This window comes from Mus pahari, chromosome 12 (assembly GCF_900095145.1).
Source record: "Mus pahari chromosome 12, PAHARI_EIJ_v1.1, whole genome shotgun sequence".
In the NCBI taxonomy this organism is placed as follows: domain Eukaryota; kingdom Metazoa; phylum Chordata; class Mammalia; order Rodentia; family Muridae; genus Mus; species Mus pahari.
In genome coordinates, this window is record NC_034601.1 from 29819625 (window position 1) to 29846922 (window position 27298).

Sequence of the window (27298 nt, forward strand, 5' to 3'; positions counted from 1 at the left end):
TTGGCCTTTCCGACCCCGCTCTGCTGGCTAACTTTTTGTTCTAATAGTCTCTGCGTCAAAGCGGCACTCTCTCTTGGCAAGTTCCTTTCTAGGTTCAAGAGACGATTAAAGGGGCTTTTGATCAAATTAAAAGCCCAATCCACTCAGAGCTGCTTTGAGTGGTTAATAAATTGTGTTCCACGTGGAAACCTTCTACAGAGCTTGGCTTTGGCTCAGACGTTAGCGGGCCACTGCTCTTCTGACCTCTCCCTTCGTGGTTTTTATCTTTCTCCTTTGTCTATTAGTCTGCATTTGACTGAGTATTGAACAACCCCCCCTGGCTGCGGGGGTTTGATTACAGCTGCTGACAGAGATACCGTCCAGTCCCTCTGGTATTCTCTCACCAGATTTGATGGGGGTTAGAGAGGAATCAGAAGGGTTTGGCTTAGTTTATTATTAATTCTCCCCCGAAATGTGCAGTAGCCATCTATTGACGGCATGATGGGAATCTGACAGCAGCTATGCGGTGATGGGGTAACAGGGTGTGGGGCGAGTAGATGGGCTATTTGTCATGACTACACACTTGGGATTTAGATCTGGTTTTGCCCCCTGCGACAGAGGAGTTACCTCCCCCTGGGAACTGCCCCACAGAGGACTAGATGGATTTTGGCAATATTGACTTATCTGTGTCTTTTCAACCTGAAGCTAGGTCCTGTCTTGTCTTATGTTCTTTAGGCTAAGTGTGTTCCTTTTAAAATTTAATTTAGAATTTAAATGTATGTGTGCACATACATGTGTGTGAATGGGTGCCACAGTGTGAGTGTAGAAAACCTGAGGACAGCCTCAAATATAAGCCCTCACTTTCCATTCTGTTGGAGCCAAAGTTGCTGATGTTTCTCTGCTGTGTATGCCAGGCTAGGTGGGCCCTGAGCGTCCCAGGATTCTGCTATATCTGCTATGTGCCTGTTTTTGTTTTTGTTTTTGTTTTTTTTGTTTGTTTGTTTGTTTGTTTTTGTTTTTTTTTATCGATTCTGGAGATTCAAACTCATTCTTGCAGAGCAATTACCTTTATCCACTGAGCTATCCCCCTGAGCTCGCATGTGAGAGAATGTGTTGGTGAAAGCATCAGGGACCCTTCGCAGATTCTGATGGACCTCAGCAGAACCCTGAGGATTCTGGAGTCGTGAGGGTCTGGAGAGACTCTCTGGGGCCTGCTTTCATTTCTTTGAGTTTCCCACTGTTCTGAAAGGCTGGGGAGGCTTTGTCTTCTGGGGCAGAAAGGGGAATGTTAACTTTTTGTCATTGTCACAAATCCCTCAGAGAAATGATTCCGGAGGGATTTACGTTGGCTAATGGTTTCAGTCTGTGGTTGGATGGCATCCTTGGTTTTGGCCTACAGTGAGGCTGAGCATCTTGCGGAAGGATGCACTGGACCGAGCAGCCTGTCTCCCAGTAGCCGGGAAGCTAGTGCTGGGACAGGAAAATGCCCTTCGAAAGCAGCCAGCCCCCTTTCCTGTGATCTGCTTCCTACTACCAGGCCCCACGCCCTAGTAGCCCATTGGTGTGAACTCACAAGTGTATGGATCCACTGGTGAATCAGTGCTCAGGGATTAGACTCAGCATCTAGAAACCGAATCTTGAATAAGTAGGCCATGGTAAGATACTCCTAACCTCGAAAGACCAAAAAAAAAAGGTACTCCAAACCATAACTCTGAGTCACCTCTCCTGCCCTTCTTTCTCTGGCGACTCTCAGACCCCTGCCCGTTGTACCTCCAGTCACCAAGGACAGTCTGGACTACTGGAAATCCAGGAGATATGACGGCCTTCTGCCCTTGCTCTGATTTCTACTTCTAAGCTCGGTGACCTTGAAACATAGCTAGTTTATCAGGGCTTCCTTGTCCTTGGTAAAAGGGGATCCTGAGAACAGTCTGTAGGACTGACAGAATGATGTGACAGGGACCACAAGATGTAGTCAACATCTGTCTTATTCACAAAACCCTGCGGCTGGAGGCTGCGGCTGGAGGCTGTCAGCAGGCTCAGGCCCCCTCCCTCTAGAATTGTCTCAGGATAGTTAGGCTTGCCTAGGCGCCTTTGTCTTTGATGAGAGGGTCCATATCTTCAAGGTGGACACAGCTTCCTTTTGGACAAGGGATGCTGTAACACATTTCCTTCAGAGGTTTTTTATACTAAACCTCTGGCTTATATATTACTGCATACCCTCTCATATCTTTGCTCTACCCTGCAAGGTTCATATCGTTCCCATTTGACAGAACAGAAAACTGAGCCAAGGAGAATGGAGGTCCCTTGACCCAACTGTAGCTGGAAATCGGCAGGGTCGCTGCGTTTATTGCTCATATTAAAGAAGTCTGAGCTTCCCGTTACCTGGATCGCCTCCACCCCAGTTCTAGAGCTGCCTGTACGGGGTGTGTGACTCAACTCAGTGGCAGAGGATGAATTGTGTGTGGTTGCAGCAGTGCCCTTTCCAGACTATGGACCTAGGTAGCCATGCATTACACAAGTGCAAACAACACTCCTCCCACACCTGTAACTGTTCATTACTGGCACATAGTAGATGCTCAGTTAATATACTCTGAGTGACTAAATATCTCTTGATTCTTGCCATTAAAATCATATTAGAGGCTTGATGAGATGGTTCAACCCTCAGGAGGATCACTTGCTGAACTTCCTGAGGGCCCAAGTTCGGTTTCCAGCACCCTGTCAGTTAGTTCACGATTCCTTGAAGGCCAACTCTAGGGGATCCACTGCCTTCTTCCAGCCTGCTTGACACTTGAAGCCAGAGGTACCTCCCTCTGGCTCACATAGACAAATACACAAAAATAACATATTTCAAAAATTTAAAAATTATAACAATAGACCAGAGCTCTTGTACTTATTACAATACTGTTCACAATAGCCAATGCATGGAATCAACCCAAGTAGCCAACAATGGGTGAATGGATAAAGAAAATATTGCATATGTATCCCACACGAAGTGGAATATTATTCACCCAATAAAAAAAGGAAATCCTATCATTTGTGACAACATATAGATAACTGGAGGACATTACGTTAAGTTTAATACACTGGGTCCAGAATAACAGAAGTGTTTTAATCCATATTTAGAAACTTGAATGATTTCATCAAAAGCAGAATCGTGGAAACTGCAGGTTGAATGTGGAGGATGCAGAACGAAGCTGGTCTGTGTTGTCTGCCTTCTCACACTGTGATGAAATGCCCGAGGAGAAACAACTTAGAGGAAGAAAGGTTCATCTTGGCTCACAGTTTCACGGGTCTCAGCCCATGGTCAGTTAGTTCCATTGTTCAGGGGCCTGGAGCAAAGTAGGGTATCATGGTACTGTGGAGGAGGCTGTAGGACTCTCAGGAAGAAAAGAAGGACAGAGGAAGGAGCTGGGGTCCCAGCGTCTCCTCTGAGAGTGAACCCCCAATTCCCGCACACCTGCCACTCAGCGCCAAGGGCTGTACTGCCTCCCAGAAAAACTGCAGACTAGTGGGCAAGCCTTTCACACACCTTAGCAGATAATCCAAGTCTAAACCGCAGCAGGCACCAAAATACAGTTAGTTCCCAGGCCCTTTACCTCAGGGAAGTACCTCTGGCTTCCGCAACTCATTATGTATTAATAAAGATCTGACAGTGTCCAAGGAAATGGACCTGTAGTCACTTTATCTGATCATGTACACATCGTGTGCATGTGTTTATCACTTTGTCAACCAAAAAATGTCACATCCTGATGGTTTTGAAATGATTCTTCATATAGACACACACACACACAGACACACACACAGACTCACACACACACATTCATTCACTCAAACACACTCACAATCACGAACACACACAAAGCACACTAATGTAAGTGTGGAGGACACTAACTGTTGACTCTCAGTGGGTGATGGTTGGTGGCACTTTTTTTTGTATTCTGAAAATTTCCAATAATTTAAAAGCTTTAACATTTACCTATCATCAAACTCATAGTCTTTTTATTTCTGAGATGCCCCATTCTATTCTATGTGGCCCATTCTCATTGTCGGATTTTTTTTTTTTTTTTTACATATGTCTAGCTTTTGATTTAAGTAATGCCATCAGGATTTTTACATACACATCTGGCTAGCTCAGATTCTCCCCTGATAATGCATTTCTGTGCGTAGGATTACTAGAAAGAGGAGGAGGACACCCTTTTCTTCAGCATCCTCTTGCCACCTTGCTTTCCAGCAAGACCATACAGTTTATCGTGCTCCCAGGACGACAGCACGGGCATACCTGTCTCACCGTGGTCTCACCAGGGCTGTTTGCTTCCTTTTCTCTTGATGCTGTCCCTCTGGTTTGCCCAAACACAGGTCGTGGTTGTCTTGCAGCATGGGATTCCCGGGGCCAGGCCACATTCAAATGTTTACTCTGCAACACTCAGGTCCCAGAATGATTTCTTATTCTGTGAAAATATTCTGTTGTGATTTTCATTGCCAACATTTTCTCCTGTACCATCATCTGTCTTTTAATGGGGATGGCATGCTTTAATGGGCCCCCAACATCTTAATGTTAAAGGACATTTTTAAGTGTCAACTGAGCGGCTTTTTAACCTTGTACCGTTACTGACTGCGGCAGGAGACACAGCGCCCAGGGCACATACTGGACTCGGGTGCCAGGCCTGCCCCCCTCTTGTGTTGACTTTGGACAAATTTCTAATCCTTGCACAGGTTTCTAACCCTTAAAATGGGATGGAGAAATTAGCTGTTGCCTAGTGCTATAAGGAGCAAATGAACCGTTTATTTACAGAGTATGTTCCTGACACACAGGAAATGTGACTCAGGTTCTTGCTTTTCTTGTTACCTCCTGCAGCCAGCCTGGAAAGGAATTTTGTTTGGAAAGCGAATGCCTTATCAGAGAAAGAGAAGCCAGGTTTGTCGGGCAAAAGGTTTATATTCAGATATGCCCACTAAATGTTTGCAGTGAAGAAACTGCCAAATGACCAGAAATAGTGAGCTAATCAGACACCTGCATTTTAATTTGCTTAAATCAGGTTTTTTTTTTTTTTTTAACCTTTTGTTTTTCCCTCGGTGAAACAGAGAATGAATAAGAGAGGGAGAAAGACAGACAGATAGGCCATATACACCTGTTTGTGTGTGTGTGTGTGTGTGTGTGTGTGTGTGTGTGTGTGTGCGCGCGCGCGCGCGCGCATGTGTATAGAATCATAGGAAGACTCCAGATGTCCTGTTCTTTCACCCCCCCCCTTATTCCTTTGAGGTAGTATCTCTCACCTGGAACTAGACTGATGGCCAGCCCCAGTAATCCTCCTGTCTCTACCTCCAGCAGCAGTGGGGTTAGGTACATGGCCTTGGGTACCTTTTTGTGGATCCTAATTTAGGTCCTCATGTTTGTGTAGCCCATCTGGCCAAATCAGATTTCTTAAAAGCTTCTTATCCAAAAAAGGGAGGCAGAGTGGGGCTGGAGAGATGGCTCAGTGGTTAGGAGCACTGACTGCTCTTCCAGAGGTCCTGAGTTCAATTCTCAGCAACCACGTGGTGGCTAACAACCATCTGTAGTAGGATACTATGTCCTCTACTGGTGTGTCTGAAGACAGCTACAGTGTACTCATATAAATAGAATATATCTTTTCCAAAAAAGCTTCTTATCCACTTAATTTTAAGAAAATTTAGGAGGAAAACTTAGGAGACGTTTCTATTTGGTTTGCTTTCTGCTGTGCAAAATGTCTACTTCTGTATACCCACAGAACAGCACCATCTTGCATACAGAATTGTGGGTATTTTCAGTTTTCTCTTTTGGCCTATGTTGCATAACTCCGCCCTCACTTCTGCTACTCACTTATGTCTGTCTGCGTATAGGCTCCTCCTTAGCATGAAGATGAATGCACTTCCTGGGGTGTTATCATTAGGTTAGGCAGGAGGAGTGAGATCTGGGTTCCATGAGGAGAAGTGTGTAGTGTAGTCAACTCTAAGGTGCATTTCAGAATGGCTAGGAAAAGGTTCTGTGCAACATCACCACAGAGCAGTGATAACTACCCAATGGGATGGACATGCTGACTGTCCTGACTTAGTCAGAGCATATGACATCAGGTACCAAGACATCACATTCTATCCCATAAACATGTGGAGTAACTATGTCAACCAAAATTAAACAATAAAGCAAAAACTTTAAAAAGAAATCATACACAAAGGTCTTCCAGGCAATTTGCAACAAGTGAGTATTCAGTAAGTGACAATTTAAATGTTATTTATTTATTTATTTATTTATTTATTTATTGTGTGTGTGTGTGTGTGTGTGTGTGTGTGTGTGTGTGTGTGTGTGTGTGTATGTGTGCCGTGATGTGCATGTGGAGATCAGAGGACAACTTAAAGGAGTCATTTCTTTCCTTCTAGTGTGTGGGAGCCAGGGATCAAATTCAGGCCATCGCGCTTGGTGGCAAGTTCCTTTGTCTCACCAAGCTTTCTTGCCAGCCCACCAAGAAGTGATAATTTATTATTTTTGCACATCAGCATCTTCTAAATTTTACCTTGAAACGTACTTGAAGTTGATTAGAAGCAACTAGAAAGAGTTAGATATTGATTACCTCAGTGGGCAGCCATGGTTCCTTCTCACAACAACCCTTTAGTCCTAGCTAATCTTGCCAACCTGCAGACATATTGTGTCTAGTCCCATATCTGCCTTGGACAGGGTCCCAGGTTCAAGGTGTTCTTGGCATCGATGGCATCGTTTTTGCTGTTTGTCCGTTGATGAAAGTTTATCCTCCCAGGACCTTAGTTACAAAGGATGGAGTCAGCCTAGATACCTCCTAGTGCCACCTGCCTTTCCTTAATGCTTTGATCATCGAGCCTTTGTATCATGTGGTCCTTTGCTTGATGCCATCCCTTCAAATTCAGTCACCAACTCTCACCTTCTCACCTAGGCTCGAATCACATTAACCCCAGTCTCCTGCCTTTCTTGGAGGCCCAGTGCCATTGTTTGTAGCCCATGCTCTCTTACAGTTCAGGCAGAAGCAGCTGGGACTCCCCACCTCAGGGCTTCATGTAGATGTCAGTTGATCACAGGCCTCAGAGTCCAATTGTGAAACCTGCAAGCCGTCCAGTTTCCCTGATCTTGACCAAGCCATCAGAAGACAGGTGGAAGCTCTTAGTGGCTCATGATGGCAGGCATGGCCTGGGAGCTGGGCTCTAGGACTGGCTGTTTCTCATCTGGTACCTTATGTGGAGAAGCCACAGTGAGGCACTCCAGGTGGAGGCTGACCCTACTGGGTCCCTACTCCTCATAGCTCAAACCATAGGTCTGGGCAAACGGTATCTATGAGGAAGCCGGCATGCGTGTATTGTTAAGACCTGACTTGCCCCTCTTCCTTTTGTAGACCATGGGGGACGTGAAACTGTTTGCCTCGTCACACATGTCCAAAACCTCCCACAGTGTGGATCCCTCAAAGGTCAGCACCATGCCTCTCACTGAGGCCCCAGCTTTCATTCTGCCTCCTCGGAACCTCTGCGTCAAAGAAGGAGCCACCGCCAAGTTCGAAGGGAGGGTAAGAAGTGTGGTTGATCTGGAGGCAGGGGAGGCAGGGAGCGGGGAGCATTCCTCACCTCGTTCTCAGTAAGCCCGACATGGCAAAAAGCCTAGTCTCCCTTTGGATCTTCACCTAAATTGAATGTATACCATCTTGCTGTTTCTTGGTTCATGGTGAGCTTTGGTCTGTGTGAATGGACTCAATAGTGGAGGAGGCCACTCAAATGGACCATCTTAAGGCGTTTTACTGCTGGATATGCTCTGGACACATGTGCCTGGTGTCAGGAGGGATGCATCTTGGAGTTAAATATGTGCTCCAGAATCTGGGCTCCTGAGAAATGACATGATTTTTTTCTCCTATGTCCTCCCTGGAAGGAACGTTTTTATCAGCTGACCTCCTGATTCCACGCAGCGTAGAGGAATGACAAACAGAATCCTGATGTCATTTTGTCACCTTCTGCCAACAAATCTTGAGCTTGTGCCCAGCTGGGGCCTCCATTTCTCCTTCCGAAAGTATGAACAACCTTTCTCGCCTGCTTCTTGTTAAATAGGCAAAGATCAGAACATAGAGGAAAAGCTGTAAGACTGGCTGATGCTGTAACCCAGGGGAAAACCCTTTTAGTAAGCGTTAGGTATTAAATTAGCTTTACATGGAGGTGACATAAACATGAGGGAGGTTAGTGTTGGAGATCAAGCACAGGGGTTCCACCGTCCGGAAGCTTAAAGGCCTTGGTATGAGCACTCAATGAAGAATGAGGAATTCCTGCTTCTCTGTGACTCTGTAGGCGTGAGATCCTGGAAGCTGGTGAAGAAAGGTCCAGCAGACATGTCTTGGGTGCTATTGGCCTAGCCTGTCTGTAGGTGTCTGTTGGTCACTTGGAGAGTGGTTAGGAAAAAGGCCAGAGCTTCACTGAATCGTATACAAGACACTGGCCTGTCCAGTCAGGACCCTTGAAAGTGGATCTACCCCACTATCTGTGTTTCCTTTATTTTATCTAAAGCAGATCAGGAAGGCAATGCTAGGGATGTGTGGGGGGGTCCCACCAGCATGACGCTCTCTTCTGTTGCCCTAAATTTATATCCCCACCCAGGAAGAAACCCTGAATGGTTGGTCAGAGGAAGAACTGATTCATGCCCACAGCATTAGTGACCCTTGAAAACATTCTAGCACACAAAAGAAGCCAGGCAGGACAGTACAAAAACCACATAATTCTGCGAATATTGCATGTCCAGTATGGCATCTTTGAGAACAGAAAGGAGATGAACAGCCCAGCAGGTATCGGAGAAAGGGATGGGTGTAGCTGCCGGGTGTTCAGTTTCTTCCCAAGATGGTGAAGATGCTCTGAAACTAGATAGTGCTGGTGGCCATATGCCTCTGTGTATGTTCTTATAACGCGCTGAACTGTACACATTATAAAATTTAACAGCCATTTAAGACATGCCTTAGTCAGCAGAACACCCCGCCCTCTTACCACACTGCTGCTGAGTGACAGCTCCTGCCTTGGTTTGGCTTTCTCACAGCACAGAGAAGCCCCAGCTGCTGCTTACGGCCATTGTCACAGAAGAGCCACATCTTTGAGCTGAGAGCCTTGGAACCTTCATGAAACCAACACTCACCTGGTAGTTAGTGCATCTGCTTTCTTGTACCTTCTCTGAAGCCAGGCTTTCATTATCTGAGAAAAACAGAACATACAAGACCTGCTGGCTGTCCCTAGCTCACAAGAGGCTGGGAAGAACAGCTTATAAGACATTAAAAGTGCTTCATGATGTCACGCAGTACTTCTCTGGCTAAATTGAAAATCACATGATACAAGTTCAGTCACCTTGAACAATTCAGTATCAATTGGTACATTTACCAAGATGTGTTAAGTTACTGTAACAAAATCACTGAGTTAAATCACTTTAAAGGGGTTTCTTCTGACTCGTGGTTTCTAAGCTTTCAGCCATGGTTGCCTGGCCTGTTGCTTTTGGGACCATGGAGGGGAAGCAGTCACAGTAGGACATATGGCAGACAAAGCTACCCAGGGTCTCTGTGACTCAGAAACAAACAGGAGTCAGGGTCCCCAACAGCCCTTTCAAAGGCACATTCCCAGTGACTTAATTCCTTTCCACGAAGGCTCCACACTCTAAAGGGTCTAGCAACTCCCAGTAGTGACCACCCTAGGGACAAGCTTTCATTATGTGGGCCTCTTGGGGACAAACCAAATCCAAATTGATTGCAGAATTCTTGAAACAGCCTTGTCTTGAGAGTATTTGATTTGACTTATGTTGACCAACTAGTTGACTCTGCATATTCTCTGTGGCTGTGTGTTCCTTATGAATCAGCCCATGGGTCTATCTTGCCGCTTGCTAACCCCACCAGGATCAGCCCAGAACACAGCCTTGACAGGATGCTGGAATATGTACAGAAGGCTGTTAGGGAGGGATATTCATGTAGACCCTGGTTTACTTGAAGCAATAGAAGCTGTGGCCGAAAGTATTCTGTCAACACGTGTGCTCCTGTGGCCACAAACGCCCGGAGGCATTCACATTAGGGAAGGGTCACCTCTAATGACCCCAGGATGAGGAAGCTGGTTGTATTGATACCAAAAGTAGAGCTGAGCCAGGGGCATCTTCTCTTGGTAGCCCCACAGAAATAAAAAAGCAAGATGATAGTGTTGGAGTTCCATGGCTTTAGGAATTGCTCTTAAGAGAAACTGAGCTCTGAATGCACTCACTTGCTTGACCAGAGGTGCCAGCTCCCCTCACCCCCCCACCACCAACCATGGCTGCCTCCGAACCTCTGGACATTGCCTGCAGTGCCCTCCTTTCATTGGGCACACAGCCTGTTCCAGGTTTCTGTGCCAGACCTGTGTCTGCCTCACAGCCAGTATAGGACAGCAGCTTTGAGAACAGGCTCTCCTAGGAGCTCAGTCATTGCCCTTTTGAGCTTTTGCTTCACCATTCGGTTCTGCCTGGCAGTTCCTGTTCACCTCTTCCTTACTGATGCCCAAGAACTCCTGCTGGCTACCCCACCCCATCCCCCACCCCACAGAGAGTTGCCATCCCAAACAAAGCCTCCAGCTTCTTCTGAAGAGGCCAGGAACTGTGTCATTGAAATTCAGTGGATGTCACAAATGTGAACTCATCATGAAGGGCTATTTTCCCACCACCTCCAGGACTATAATTAGCAGTTGGTTGGAACTTGGGTTTATTGCTTTTATTCCTGAAAACTAAGGCCAACTGCCCACTCACTTCCATTTCCCTCCTGTACCTACATTTAAGCAAAAACCTAAATGAACCTCACTTCTGATAATACACTTCTTCCTGTCAGCTAGGACGTGGGTGACTTTAGTGTGGTATTCCAATTGTCCCCTTTGGTTCAGGCCTCTCTGGGGCACTTCAGACTTTTCTTCCCATGGGATTTGGGCTGGGTTTTTTTTTTTTTTTTTTTTTTTTTTTTTTTTTTTTGCCCTTTTCCACTCTGCGACCAATATGTTGAGCAGCGAACATGTAACCTGAAGCCATTCCCGTAGCTGGCTCTTTCAATGTCTGCAGTAGGACCAGAGGCTTCCTTTGCAGTTCAGGGTGGCCCAGTGACACTTCTGTGCTGAAGTCATCTAGGGAGCTTCACGGAAAGCTGTCTTTTTCATGATTAAAAATACAAGAAGACAGAAGACATCATGGATGCTCTCATTTCCTACCTTACCCTTTGCTGGGATCCCTTGTGAACACAGTCAGGCCCTACTTGTTGGGACACCTGAAGCATGTTCTATAGCCCATGTGGAGAACTGCCCCATGGGTGGCCTACCTCCCAACTCAGGGTCCGGTGTGCTAAAGCAATGCTGGGAAAATCCTAAATTCAGTGCCTTCTTCCCTTTGCCTACAGACTTACCATTATCAACAAACAAGCAGAACCCCCATACCAGCCATTCTGTCCTACAGACTCAAGGGGCTAATGCTTTAAGACCTCTGAGAAGTGTAGCCCGAGGAAGGTTTCACCCAAGCCCCTGGGCTCACTGAGGTGAGCCTCCTATCAAATGCTGTCTTGATTGTCTCACGCCAGATACTGGTTCAGCTGTGGCGAGGCAGGGAACATGAGACAACCTCCCTTGAAAGGGAAAATAATGGCTTCCGTTTGGCTGAAGCACAAAGCCTCTTCCCCCGTTTCCATCCAACAGGGAAGTAACCACTGTCTTCAAAGACACGAGGGACTTAAAGGACATGCCTGGCTTTCACGGGTCCCCGGGAGTCCTAGTGTGGTTTAGAGAAGTGTGCATACGCAGACAGCAGCTGCGCCTATGTGTAACCAGACAGTTGCAGGAAGTCCATCAACAGATTGGCTACTGGCGCTGGGGATGATATGGGAAGAAGGGAAAAGCATCGCCATGGCTGATGGGAGCCACACATGCACTCCTACTCTTGTTAGCCCCACCTGAACGGCACCCGGACATGCTATGTCAGAGCTCTTGCACCTAGACCTTGTGTGTGCTCCATGCACCAGTTGAGACTGGCCTTCCTTCCATGGGCCTCATCTAATCTCTTCAAGTTAGTGGCTGTTTCTTGTTGGTCTTTGAGCCTTGGAAGTGACCCAGTGTCTGCTGCATGATCGTGTGCTCAGGCCATTCTTGCTTCATTGAGGACACCAAAGTGGGGCTGTGCCTGAGCTCCCAGGCATCTTCAGTCTCTGAGGCTCTGATCTCATTCTAAGCCCAGCTCCCACACTCCTTCCCATCCATGTCATGGGGTTTTTCTCCTGGATCAAGATGTACTTCCTTTTCTTCCCCATTCTATGGATTTAGATTCTACTTCCTTTAGCCCACTTTCCTGAAGTAGTTCTCTTAGGTATTTTATTAGAATACTTAAGAGCCATGTTTGTAGGATGTGGACTGTTAATGAAAATCACATGAGACCAGTCATGCATAATAACCATAGGAAAGACTTGACCACTCTAGTCATCAAAATGTGTCATTCAGTAATCATCTCTCTGCCTGCGTTGAAGAAATGATTTCAATGTTAAACTATTATTAATGGCACTTGTTGCCAGAACTGTGAGCCTGAGTTCAATCCCCAGGCTACACATGATGGAAGGAGAGGACCTGGGGCACGTAGCCCTGAGGCCCCCCACAAATAAAACGAATGCATGTAATGAAAAAAAATCTAAGGAAATTTGAAAGTTCTCTGCCTCGACTTTTTGCTTCTGCTTTTCAGAGGTAGCAACCATCAACAGTCTGGATAGATATTCAGAAATGTTCTATGCAAACACGACATCTATATGAATATCCTTTGACGCACACAGGATGTATATGCCGATCTGCCACCTGCTGCCCGCCCTTAGTTCCGTTTCTCATTCATTTTGCACACTGGCAGATGGGTGTACCTCATGGATGTGCTGGAGCTTTCTCGCCCTCCGTTGCTCCCTTCTGAGTTTCCCTAATGCTAAAGCATTGGCTTACTGCACTCTATCCATGACACGCACGGCAGTGTTTACCTCTTTTGCTTCTTTAATCAGGGTGAGTTCTTTGAGGTCTAGATTTGCATTGTTGAATAGGATCACCACTAGTCACATGTGGCTGTTTAATTTACAATAATGTTAATTAAATACATTAATTTAATTGAGATTTTATTTCCCTGGCTATACTAGGGAAATACACATGCTAGCCCCTACACATATTTTAAGTGCCCAGTGGTTGTGGGAGGCGACTGTGTCAAATAGCACAGATTACTAAGCATTTCTGACATCACAGAAATCATATTGGACATGCCTGCTCTAGCGCATTCTTATTAATTCAGCTCTTAGGTATTGGTGATTCGCACCTAAAAGAAACAAGACAAAACAAAACAAAACAAAACAAAACAAAACAAAACAAAACAAAACACCTGTTCGTTGCTGGAGCGATGGCTCAGCTGTTCAGAGCATTTGCAACTCTTACAGAGGACTAGAATTTAATTCCCAGTGTCTACACAGGAGCTCATGAACCTGCTTGTAGCTCCAGTTACAGGGGATCCAAATCTTTCTGACCTTGGCTGGCACACACATGGTGCTCCTACACACACATACACACACACACACACACACACACACACACACAGGCCTGTACACATATACATATACGTAAACTAAGTAAATATTTTTAAAATAGCTGTTCTCTTCACAATAGGAATTTATTTAGGGCATAAGATATGACCAAAGGTTACCTCTTGAGGAAGAGAATGTTCTCCTCTAATCCTCTGTCTGTGGTAAGGAATGCAGGCCTGGACTCAGCCAGCATGAGTCTCCTCCCTAGATCCCTGTAAATATCTGCTCCATGTGGCTAGAAGACGTTGCCTACAATGCCAGAATCTCTAAAGCCATAGAATGGGCCGATAGAGTAGATATTGCAGTTGGTGGCCACGTTAGCATTGACATGGTAGACTGAACAAGCTTTGTAATTCCTTCCTGTCTACATGTGCCATGGAAATAAACTTAAGCAGGTTCAAATGAGGGAGATTTCAGAGATGCGCTGGGTACACAAGAAGGGGGTGTCCATGTTTATGAGATCCCCTCAGGATTCCCCTAAAGATCCACCAGTGTTCCTATTAGAACAGAGACAGGACGAAGACTCCATAGAAGACAGAGCTGCATGTTTGAGGCTAAGGATCTGGTGATTGAAGAAGAAAGGATGATTGTCTAACATCTTTGTAGAGAAAATGAGAAGCTTTTAGTGTCGCTCTTAGCCAGTGTCTCAGGGGAAAGATCCATTTCTTCTGTCACAACGAGGAGAGTTGCATGTGCTATCTGCTTGTTGCATGGCCAGAGTCACTTAAGTGAAGTCCATTGGGAGACTGCCCCACGTGCAACTTGTAGACATCTCTTGATTCAAGAGGATCAGCCAGTGTTTGATTTTGGAAGTTTAGGAAACTAGTTCTTTAGCCGTTGACCACAAATTAGCTAACAATGGTCACAAACTATTTGAAGAAAATATACAAAGGGGTCTGTAGCCATATAGGAGAAACAACAATATGAACTAACCAGTACCTCCCCCCAGAACTATGTCTCTAGTTGCATATGTAGCAGAGGATAGCCTAGTTGGTTATCAATGGGAGGAGAGTCCCTTGGTCTTGCAAAGATCATATGCCCCAGTACAGGGGAATGCCAGGGCCAGGAAGCAGGAGTGGGTGGGTTGGGGGAGGAGGGAGGTATAGAGGACTTTAGGGATAGCATTTGAAATGTAAATGAAGAAAATATCTAATAAAATAAATAAATAAATTAGATGTTTGAATAAGTAAAAAAAAAAGAAAGAAAGAAAGAAAGAAAAAAGAAAATGTATATGATATTATCATTCACCCATAGATAAAGCTCATAAATGTTAGTTATGGTTATGGAAAATAAATTATTTTCCATAACCATAACTAAAAGCTCTGGCAAGCTAAAAGTAAAACAGCATGGTAGCCTGAGGCAGGAGAAGAAAGGCAAAGTGTAGGGACACAGTGGGAGGTAAAGCAATCAGTATTCTCCAGCATGGATGGATCAGATAACTGAAGTTTAGTTACGTGACTCAAAACCATAATGGCAGGTGGGTGACACATCACACACCTGTAACTTCAGCACTAGGGTGGCCACAGTTCCACAAACAAACAAAACAACAGCAAGCAATCCCAAAATGATCTAGGTAAATAAAGTCCACTCCCAAGTCAGATCTGCTACTTTTTGTTAGTGCTAGTCCCAGAAATTTTGAACTACAATTCACAAGTAACTAGCCTACACGTAGAATTATATCTGAGAGGCCTTTTCTTTTTCTTTCTTTGTAAAAATGTATTTGTGTGTGCATAATCTCTCTCTCTCTCTCTCTCTCTCTCTCTCTCTCTCTCTCTCTCTCTGTGTGTGTGTGTGTGTGTGTGTGTGTGTGCACATGCCTGAAGAAGCCAGAAGTAGATGTTGGGGTGCCTAGAGCTGGAGTCACAGATGGTTGTGAGCTGCCCAATGTGGGTGCTGAGAACTGAAGACGCTTTTCTTAAGGAAAAGGATTTGGCAACACCTCCACCTCACACGACTCAGCAGGTGCTCTCTGCTCTAAGTGTGTCTTTTCCCTGTTGCTCTCACCCTACAATTTGTAGCTTTCTCCAAACATCAAGGCGGTGTCTGTTACCAATTGTGATGTTGCCATTTCCTTCCTCGAGTCTAAATTCATAGTAGGGCAGCAGAAGATGGACAAGAACAGAGACGGTTCTTCTCCATGCCCACCCTCTGTGGCTGGCTTTTCTGCCTAGGCTCTGTAGGCGTTTGAGGTCATGACCATGCCATAAATGACCAATAAGAGGCCGAAAAACCCAAGCAGGACTGGCAAGAGGGAGGCAGCATAAGTCAGAGAAATTCTTTGCTTTTCCTAGTGGAAATATTCTAAGTGTTATCTGAATTTTTACATAGGAAGTGGGCACATGGAAGAAGAGAATGGTGTGGTGGGTGTCAATGGCTGGGAGACAAGGAGGGCAGGAGGGGTGAGGCAAGGTTAACTGGTGAGTCCTAAGCACAGGTAGTGGGCTCATGGAGCTCTAGGGTATGATTGCATAGTAGAATGACTATAAATATCAGTAGTGTATTCTACAATGCAAAAAAGGAATTAAGAAAATATCTCCATAAGGAAATGATCCGTGGGCTAGAGAGATGGCTCAGTGGTTAAGAGCACTGGCTTCTCTTCCAGAGAGAGGTCCTGAGTTCAATTCCCAGCAACAAGATGGTGGCTCACAACCATCTGTAATGGGATCTGATAGCCTCTTCTGATATGCAGGTGTACATGCAGGTAGAGCACTCATGCATAAAATAAATATATAAAACTTTAAAAAATGATCCATGTCTCTTAAACTGAGATATGTTCAATCTATGTAAACAGGAGTCAATGTGTTGAAAGATTGTATAATTTTTATAGCTTGAGGCATCTGTGAAGGAATAAGGAAACAGAGGGAGTGCCTTAGTATCTTTTCCTGTTGCCATGATAAAATACTCTCACAAAAGCAAGTTAAGAGAGGGTTTGTCCTGGCTCTCTGTACAAGTATTTAGTCCAACATGGCCAGGAAGTCAAGGCAGCGGGAACTCAAATCAGCTGGTCCCAAACAATCCTAGTTGTTATATCCACAATCAGGAAGCAGACGGCCATGACTGCATGGCGCTGCTCAGTTCTGTTTCTTCACAAATATAATTCATAACTCCAGCCAGAGAATGGTGCCTGCACACACAGTAGGCAGATCTTTCACATCGATGAACACAACCCTACAGCTGCTCTAGAAGCCTGCCTCTCGGGTGGTTTTAGATTCCATTAACCAATGATAACAGTAGTCACCAGACCCGGAGAAAATTAGTGTTGATTATGAAGTTAATGATAAAAAGAACAGAAAGGTGCTTCTAAAGACTGTGCTTGGGGAGTGATGCTTTGAGGGGAAAGATTAAGAGGGGAAACATCTTTCTGTCAGTGTATACCCTCAATGTTCCTATTGCTGGAGTTTCTGTTCACAGTAGATGGAAATTATGCCTGTAAATTTTTAAAGCATAATAAAGTGCTTGTAAAAAATATTTGTACCAGCAATCCGAGTTCAGTGTCCAGATCCTGTCAGATAAACGATCAAAGACAAGTCCACAGTTTACACTGAAAATATCACAGACAACATTTGGGCACGGAAGAACATGTAACGGCAACAAAATGCATTGCACAACCCTGCTGGCAACCAAGCAGAAATGTCAATACCTTTCAAGTGCTGTCTACCTGAAAAACTAGTAAAATAGAGCTCTCAAAAAACCAGTGCAGGATCAGTGAGAAGGCGGGATGTTTCCTTTGCTGGAAGCATTGAGGATTACCTCAGTCCCCGGGGACTCAGAATGGAAGAATGTTATAGGAGCAATAAAACCATTGATCCATTTTGCCAAGAATTCTGTTTTGACACTGTAACTTAACTCTTAACAGAGAAGCGGGGAAAACAGCCAGAATAGAGATGCTCAGAACACTATGTATAATAGCAAAAGTGGAACCAGCCTGTACCCAGAGAGATCATTAAACAAATGCATCGGTATGGCAGCAGTTACATAATATATCACCTGCCCGGCATTTTGGGAAGCTACATCCACAAATGGTAATGCGTGAGAATAGCAAAAGAAAGTGAAAAGAAAGTAAAAACCAGGATGTGGTTGCATAGACCAACTGCAATCTCATGAAAGTGCCAACATCCTTATTACATGCAATTAGTAGAGGCTTGCGGGTCTTGTAAGCAGGACTTGTTGGGATCTCTCTAAATGGTATGTTTTTAAAATTGCTTAGTGACAACTTACCTAGCAGGGAAAATAGGCACAATCAAAATGGACCCTGTGAGCTAAGGAGGCTCATAGGTGCCTATTATCTTAACTGTTTCCAATCAGCTTGTCCCTTCGCCAGAGAGGTCTGGCAGAATGAGCAGCCGGAGACAGAGAGTGATCTTACAGCTGCTGTGCGTCAGGTGGCCACAGGGTCAGAGTCTGGAGGACCGTGCTAGTCCGTGGTCCTCTACTAGTGCCCAGTTCACTTGACTCATTTCTTAGAACTCCCTATGTTGAGACGCTTGATCATGTGTAAAACATTCTTCCAACTTCAGAGTTAACTACCAAGTTTACTATGTTGGTAAAACAGCAAAAGCGAAACACTTGAGTTGATTTTCCGAAGGGAGATAAATAAATGTGGCTGCCAGCCTCCATGTTTAATTTTGGTAATACCAGGACTTTTCACCTCTGTGAAACCTTTTCCAGCTCCACGGTCCCACTGCGTTCTCTTTCTTTGTTATGTTTGAGGCAGTTTAGAAGGCAGTTATGTCATTACCATTCTGTGCTATAGGAAACAGGCTTGTCTAGGCCTCTGCTTGCCATGGAGCTGTCTTATAATTTTGGAGAAATGATTGCCCCTCCTAGATCTCAGGTTCCTTTTTAATAGGCATAGTTCACCTGACCCTAAGGCCCCGGAAGAGTTGAAACTGTGTGGCGTATTTTATAGTATGTGACATTTCACATGTCTGACTTTTACATCGTCGTTGTCATTCATATATGAGCTCCCTATATAGCTCTAGCTGGTCTAGAACTTTCTATGTAGTCCAGAGTGGCCTTGAAGTCCCCATCCTCCTGCCCCAGCCTCCTGAGAGCTGGATTTACAGGTATGTGTACCATACCCAGTTTTTCCATGTCTCCTTTTCAGGGCAGGGGATACAGCTTAGAGGTGGGGTGCTCTCTTAGCACTCACAAAGACCTGGGATGGCTTCTGGCAACATGAACAAACATGCTTGTCTAATTTTTGAAAATATGCTCCACTCTTAGCTCCCGGTTGTTGCCCAGTAGAAAGAAATTACTTCTGTGTAGTCTACAGGCTTTGTAAATGCTAGTTTCTTGCCTCATTAATGCCCTACATTTATTGCAGGTAGACTTTGAGTGTTTGGGTCTGATTCACACAACTAATGTTTACTGAGCATTTTCTCATGAGCCGGACAGTTAATTTGTTTAGAACCAGAAATATCTGAGAAGTGCAGGCTGCCATTTGTGAATATGGCTGTATTTGTATTCTTCACATCACCTTGGGAACTGGGCCAAATAATCTTGGACAAATTATAAGGGACAATTGTTTCCCTTTAGCATTTTATTATATTATTTGGTCTGTTTGTATCTTGGTATCAGTTTCCTTTATAACTTATTCTGATCAGGTCTCATTTCTAATAATATACCAGACATTTGTGTGGCATTGTATAGTATATGAAATCTTCCCAACCTGAGAATACCAAATGCTAACTATCTTTCTCCCATTCCCAGAGCTCTGGGAAGACATAAGTAGAATTAAACCAGGTGAAACATACAGGGAAAGTGAAGGGCTCTAAGAACATAGAGCCTTGCAGAAGGGTTCAAAGAAAAGTGAGACCAGTGTCAATCAGTTTCTAGTAACTAAATCAACCCACCTGTGAGTGGTGCTGCTGAGGAAGTAGTGACTTATGTTCCAAATGCTAGCTGCTCGGCCCTTCTGGGCTTATCTCATGTGAACCTCTGCTTAGCTCACAGCTTGGAACGCTTCCCTTCAAACCAGAGCCCTCTTACAGTTTTGTGATCAGCCTCCTTACCAGCTTTCCCCAGGAAGCAGTATCAATTCCGTGAGAGACAGGCCATATGGAATCAACCCTTCCTAAAGGCATTTGGCTGGAGACTTAATCCTCAGCTTATAGTCTTAGATACTGTTAAGAATATTAATGATGTTTAAATTTTTACTTATTTATTTTGGATATGAGTGATTTGCCCACATAAGTTCGTTCACTTCGTGTGTGTCTATTGCTCAGAAATCAGAAGATGGTGTCTGATCCCTTAGAACTGGAGTTAGAAACTGAACTCGGGTTCTCTGCAGGAGCAACAAGTGCTTTTAATCATGACTCATCTCATGATTTATTATAAGGACCCTCTGATGCCTTTTTTTCTCCTCAAACGAATATGATAGGAGAGGGTCATTTAGCCTAATTGGCAACTGCCAGACCTTTGTACTGTGCCTGGTTACCTAGAGTACGGAGCTGTCAGTCAACCATTCCTCTCTTTAGCAACTGTCTAGGTTGGTCATAGTAACCTGTCTGGTTTGGCACTTCATGGATGCCTCGAAGAAACATCACTCCAGTTATGAAGAACACTGCAACCATGGCTGCTCTCGAAGCCACAGTTTGTCCTTCAGTCTTGTTTCAGTTGGTGGGTCAAGACTCTGTCTGCCCTAGATGCCCTTACCTATCTTGAAGCTATTCATACACAGGAGAGAATGCCTTCATAGTGTCTATACACAAAGATTGTGAATGGTACTTATGCAACGCTTGTAATTAGTGTGTATTTGGGGCTTGTCATTGGTAGATCTAGAAATCATATGCAAACAAGGCTGTGACTGCTGAAACTAGAAACTCTACCAGAATCCCGAACTCCTCTCCAGACTATATAAGTAGAACTGTACAATCATGCCTTCACCTTTTTGTGGTCAGGCTAACAAATGTCTTCATGCATATAACTCTTCCTCCTATTGTTACAGCAGTAGGCCCTCAAATGCCTCTCCCAATTGTCTTTTGCCTACTTTAGTCTACCACAGGTAGGATGGGATAAGCTGGTTACATGGAGAACAAATAAACAACATCTATCATGGTAACAACAGGAAGGTTGCTAAAGAGTTTAAGAGAGCATATAGGAGGAGAAACTGAGAAATGAGCTTATGGGGACTGTGGAAGTACTAAGAGGGTAAGAGATAGTGGGAAGCTGAGATTATAGTAAAAGACTATGAAGAATCAAAAGTGGGAGACTTTGAAGCTCTAAGACTACAAGTTCTGAGCATTGTAAGAGTTCCAAGAGAGTCCCCAATATTAAGAGTTATGAAACTGCCAACACCTGCAGCTCAGGAGCTGTGACACTCGCTGCTAGGCTGCCTGCATTCAAAGCCAGAGCAGTAATCTTCTGACCCAAGTACCCAGAATTATATGTGTGTAGTTTGGAGGTATAAGCTCTTAGTTAGTAGAGCCTAGAGCTATCTGTCGTTGGGGTTATAAGCCTAGCCTCAAAGCATTAGGGCTTGGACTTCCAAGACTAAAGGGTAGTACATACTTGGAATTCTCACCTGAGGAAAGGAGTCCCCAACTACTTGTAACCCCTGAACTTGTCGCTAGAATGAGACAGTCTTATAAGCAAGTCATTATTCAATGTTGGGTTATCCACAGCCTCTAAGCTGGATTCCTATGCGTGGTAGATGTACTACCTTTGCATTGCTATGACCAAAAAATGTCTGGGAGAGCAACTTAAGAGAAGAGAGGGTTTTGTTGTTGTTGTTGTGGTGGTGGTTGTTGTTGTTGTTGTTGTTGTTGTTATTGTTGTTGTGGTTGTGGTGGTGGTTTGTTTGTTTTCTTGTTTTGAGTCTCAGTCCATGATAGCAGAGGAGGCAGGACATGACAGTTGGAACATGTACCAGTTGTTCACATGATGGTGACCAGGAAAAATGCCAAGTCAGAACCAGAGATACTTATAACCTTCAAAGGCCTGACCCCAATAATCCACTTTTACCAGCTGTGTTTCACCTCTAAAGTCTCCACAACCTTCAAAATAGACCAACAACATTGGAATTTAAACCATTCTTCTCATAGCCCCACAGGCCCATGGCTATCTGAGATGATTAGATTTAATTAGCAACATGCTACAATCTGTAATCCCCTAAGAAAGCCTCAATTAGGGATTGTCTACATTGGTTTGGCTGTGGTCGTGTCTGTGTGGAATCATCTCAATTAAGGTAATTGGAAGACCCAGCCCACTGTGGGCAACACCATTGCATAGGCAGGGTATGTGTTGAGGGGTAGGGATGGGATATTGAACTGTATGAGTGTAGAAATCAATCTGAGCACAAACAATCAAGAGTGCATGTATACGTTCGTTTCTTTCTTCTCCTGGCATCTACACATGTGACATCTCCAATTGATTAAGTTCCTGCCACCTTAACTTCTGGGCAATGATAGATTGTCACCTGGAATTGTGACCTTATCTTGCCTAAGGGTTTTGGTTTTTGTTTTTTTTTTTATCAGATTACTTTGTTACAGAAACAAAAATGAAAATTACTCCATCTGGTAATGAAACATGCATTTAGTCTATTTAAACAGTTTCCATAGCTTTAAGATCCCCCGACAGTGTTCAAAAGTTCAATGTCTCTTATGTAACTCGAGGAAATTCTTAACTGTGAGCTCCTGTTTAAAACACAAAACAAAACAGGTTGCATGGTTCCAACATACTGTAGCACCATTCTGAAAGAGAAGATCAGAGCAATAGGAAGGAAAAATGAATCAAAAGGACATTGAGACGCAGCATGGTAAACTTCAATGAAACACCCAAATCCTATACCTCCATGTCCACAGTGCCTGTAACACCTGAGGCACATGGTGTCATGTGTGGGCATCAGTAGGTGTGTGTAGATGTGCCCCATGTACCTGTTCACACATGGCTTTTCTGCTTGACCCTCTGTGCTCTGTACCTAGAGCTCTCCTTGAGAGACATTATACGTTCCTGGCATCTCCAACATCCTGGATTCTCCACTGCAGCTTAGGTTTCAGCTTGGCAGCCTCCATGCATAGCCTGCTTAGAGGCCTTCTGCACAGCCTGCTTAGAGGCCTTCTGCTCGGACTCCAATCCTGTTACACATTGTCTGGCTTCAGATATCAAGTGTGTCTGATAACTCATGAAATAGTCGAATCCCTGTACTCAACCGTTTTTATGTCAACCTGACACAAGCCAGAGCCATTGAAGCCTCAATTGAGAAAACACTTCCGTAAGATCAGATGTAGGCAAATCTGTAGGACGTTTTCTTAATTAATGATTGCTGGGAGAGGGCCCAGTACATTGTGGGTGGTGCCATCCCTGGGCTGGTGACCCTAGAGTCTATGAGAAAGCAGACTGAGCAGGCAATCTGAAGCAAGCCAGTAAACAGCGTTCCTCCATGGTCTCTATATCAGCTCCTGCCTCCAGATTCCTGCCCTGCTTGAGTTCCTGCCCCAACTTCCTTTGATGATGAACAATGATGTGGAAGTGTAAACCAAATAAATCTTTTCATCCCCAATATCATCACAGCAATAGTAACCCTCACTAAGACAGCCCTTGGACATAGCTGCAGTGACCTCTGAGTGCTTGAGTAACTGAACCTGGAAAATACTTTCCTGGAAAGCCCTTTCCAGTGGGGCACCCAGGGGCATGCTCTTCTCAAATGGAAGCGTATGCTCTCATACCCTGGAGTCTTGATGGTCATTGGTGGTGGGGTCTTGTAGCAGACCAAGCTTTCCTATGGTCCCTGTGCCCAGTGCCCAGTTTACCTTTAGTAGTGTTTTTGCATTGCTCTTTATGATTTTCGCCATAAAGTCAGCTTTAAGTAGCCAGCAATAACCATGCTACAGCCTACATGCTATGTTATATTTAGATTTTAGTCACCAAATAAATGAATCACTACTTGTAAATTCAACCTCACTCTAATTTGCTAAATAGAATATATTCAGAGTCTTAGCCAGAAGAATGGCCTCTCATCCAATCCTCAATCCAGACCTCATTGCCATCTCAAAGCTGAGGAGCTCAGCCTCTGATGTCTGCATTCCTGTCCACTCTCTGTTCTCTCAAACTCCCAACAGCAGTCGTTTCTTAGGTGGTGCTAACAGCATTCTGAGGCTTCTCTAACCTGTAGCTCCAGACTTTTCCAAATCCTTCCCACATATCGGTTTCAAAGGCACAAGAACCATGAGATCAGATCTAGTCCAAAGATCAGCTAGATAATTTTAGGTGGCTGTGGCCAAAATACCTAACCAAAAACCTTAAAGGAGGAAAGGTTTATTGTTTCAGAAGTTTTGGTCCATTGTAGTCCATGAGGCAGAGCAGAGCAACTTAGCCATGGTGGCAGGGTCCTGTGGCAGCTGATCAGGAAGGACAGAAAGCAGACAGGAACTGGGGGGGGGGGGGGTGATAATATGCAAAATACACCCCTACCAGCCTGCTTCTCCAAGTCCTGCCTCATGTCCTGAATGCTCCACAGCCTTAAACAGCATTAACACAAGAAATTGGGGACCAAGCAGTTAAAATATGTCTGGGGGGGGGCATTTCAGATTCAAAACATAACAGTAGGTTTTCTGGGTTTTCTTTGTTTTGTTTTGGATGTTTAGGTTCTTTTGGTTTTAGACAGGGTCTCATATAGCCAGGGCTGGCCTTGAACTCATGATCCTCCTGTCTACCCCTTCTATTGCTAATATGACAGATAAGTACCACCACACCTGGCAAACAGTCGATAACCGGCGAGCTTTGGTTAGGCTATTCTTGAGCAAGAATGAGCGTAAATATATTAGGACAGTCTGGGAATGCACAAATGCTATCTTTCCAAGTGATGTTGTCTAACAGTTGATTGTTTATCTAAGGGTTTCCTCGCTTGAGACCACTGGCGAAACCTGGAACGAGGGCTGGGCGGGTGGTCAGGTGCCTGGGACTTGGTAGCTGCGTGCTCTGACTTCTAGTCTCTTTATAAAACGAGGCCACAGCAGATGACTCTCCTACCCCTTCTTGCACGAACATTGCATAACTTCCTAAGAATAAAATATGAACAGGATTCGGAGTCAAGGCCCTCCCACTCTGCTGCCATGCTGTCCACTTGCCCCCATTTCTCCTCGCATTGCTTCATGACAGCTGTGGCACTCTGCAGGCTGGCCTAGGTGGACTTTTTGTAAAGGGATTTATTTCAGTAAACACTAGCTGTGGGATGACATTTGCTACTTTTGGGATAAAAATATGGCAGGACCAAGGTGCTGTCCTTTCTCGAAAAGAAAAGCCACCCCTCCCACATGCAGTCCAAATATACTCTCTCTCTCTCTCTCTCTCTCTCTCTCTCTCACACACACACACACACACACACACACACACACACACTTATACACATACTCACACACATAATTATACTCTTATAATCACACATATACACACACTCATACTCTCACATAAATACACACATACACACACACACACACACACACACACACACACACACTAGGATGCTGCCTGAGAAGATAAGTTTCTTATCATGCTAGCTCTGATGGTTCATTCATGTCTAAATTCTGTTCCCTGCCTCTGCTCAAAAACCTTTTGAGATGAAAGGTATTTGGGAACAATGATAGAAAATAGATGCCTGTGTCCTGAGCCCTGGCAGTGATTATGAGGATAGGAATTAACCCACATTTTTTTCCTCCTTCGTTTGGTGACATACTGAGACCCCAAGGTAACTCCTCTACAAAATGCAAGTTCCCCCCTCCTAAAACCCCAATAAGACTGTGGGTGCAGTTCTAGTTGGTCAGGCAGGGTGGGACCAGCTAAGGGATGGAGGTAAACGGCCAGCACAGCATCCCAAGCCTAGGAGGAAGGCATGCCTGTGAAGTGTGAAGCACTTGGCCAACAAGCTCTGGGAAGTCTGACAGAGGAGTGAAAAATGAGCCTGGAAGAGCTGGAGCCAGGAAGGCAAGGAAAATAAAATCAAATCTGGATCCTGATTTAAACGGCGTTAGGCTGAGGGGAGCCAGGCACCTGGACATACTTTCCACAGCCTGTCACACAGGGCTTGCACTTTCCACCAGGAGAGAAGGGAAGTGGAGCCCTATTAGACTGGCATCCCAGCCTGTGGTCCCTACAACCAGGTTGCTCAGCAACAGAAAATGCTTGACAAGTGGAGTGCTTTGGGGTTGGAGGATGAGGACCCTTACCTCCATGACGTATAGAAAGGAGGGAGGAGGGGCATTTCTGGAAGAGTTTGGTTCCAGCTGGTGTCCTGAAAATACAAGGAACCCTTGGACATGATTAATGAATTATGGGAGGCAGAGCTCTTTTGTAATAAAGGCTCACCTCTTCATCTGGAGTTTGAAATGAATTCTAGATACCTTAACATGTGAGTCATTACTCTGGAGATATTTTAGAGAGGTGTTTCTCAAAGTGGACTCTTTCAGGATCCACTGAGCATTTCAGACCAGCCAAGCAGAGACCATGTGAGCACAGGTGAGACTCTGTAAGCCACTCAGGTCTGGAAGTCAGCATCACACTGTAGGTGTCAGCCACCCCTGGGGGGTCACATGGCAAGGGGTGACTTAGAGTGGGTGGCTGAACTTCAATGTCTTGCCTTACTTTACTTTTGAGAATGATTTGTTGGTCATGTATCATGGAAGGGGACCTTGGATGGCTGTGCATGGTCAAACCATCGCCTAGTAAATCTCAACTTCTTCTGCCTTCACCATCATGCCCGGAGTTCCCCGATGGGAATTTAATACCACAGATATAATCACTGTTTTTATGTATCAGAGTTTACATATATGTGTGTTTCATATGTAAAAAGAGTAAGGACTTTTTGTTTTTGTTTTTGTTTGTTTGTTTTGTCTTTCCTTAGAACTAATTTTTCTCCAGATACCATATTACTGCCTGGATTTGGTAAACGTGGGGACTCACAGTGTGTGCTTGACATGTTCTAGGGAGATGATGACCAAGTGGTTGGATGAAGAAGTATGGGCTAAGAAGAGAGATCTGACTCTCTAGGAGATGCGGGCAGGAGAGGGTGACAGAATCAAATCTCTAAGAGTAGCAGTGAGTAAAGTACCCTGGGTGGGGACATGAGAATGAGGGGACAGGCCTGCGTCAGGAAGGGTATGAGTGGGGGCTGACTGTCCAGGAAGGTGTTCCAGGTCGTTCTCAGAGACAGCAGATGGGGGCACTCTGCCCCCTCCCTGCCTTACCCCTATGGCCCATAACCAAACAAGGTGGATTACTTTTCCCTTTGACAGCGGCTGGTTGTTGGAGTGGAGAATGAGAGACAAAAGGTCCAGGAGATAATAAGAATAAGAAAGGAAAACAGTTAGGAGCCAGCTTCTTTCTACTGGGAGTTTGGGCATCTGGACCAACAAGAGTATTTACTGGGGGCCTGAGCTGAGAATACTGTGTGTGGTGTGGTGGGTGGCACATGGATGTCAGCTGAATGGGCCAACAGGGTGCACACTGCTCTTAACTGCCTTTGTCATGGCTGTGACAAAATACCTGATAAAAGGTATATATATTCATGTATTCATATATATTCATATATGTGTATATACACATATGTATACATATCCATCCATACACACACATGGGAATCAGCAGTCTGTAGAGTGCTTCAGTACAATTTGTGGTTTCAGGCAGACAATACTCTGACTTGGTGGGGTCCTGCTTTTCACCCTCATCCCTCAGACACTGGAAAGGCCCACCGTGTGCTTATCCGTATTTTGCGAAGCTTTCCGTGAAATACCAAGGCTGGAAAC

At 44.8% G+C, this 27298-nt stretch overlaps 1 protein-coding gene across 2 annotated transcripts in view; it reads left to right on the plus strand.

Moving 5' to 3' along the window:
• The window catches only part of Mylk (myosin light chain kinase), a 245032-nt gene that overhangs the window by 60862 nt on the left and 156872 nt on the right, over positions 1–27298 (plus strand). For both annotated transcript variants that reach the window (XM_029544243.1, XM_029544242.1), the window contains exon 2: positions 7353–7520. In XM_029544243.1, the coding sequence (XP_029400103.1) occupies positions 7356–7520 (165 nt within the window). In that variant the 5' untranslated portion in view covers positions 7353–7355. The remainder of the gene's footprint in view (positions 1–7352; positions 7521–27298) is intronic.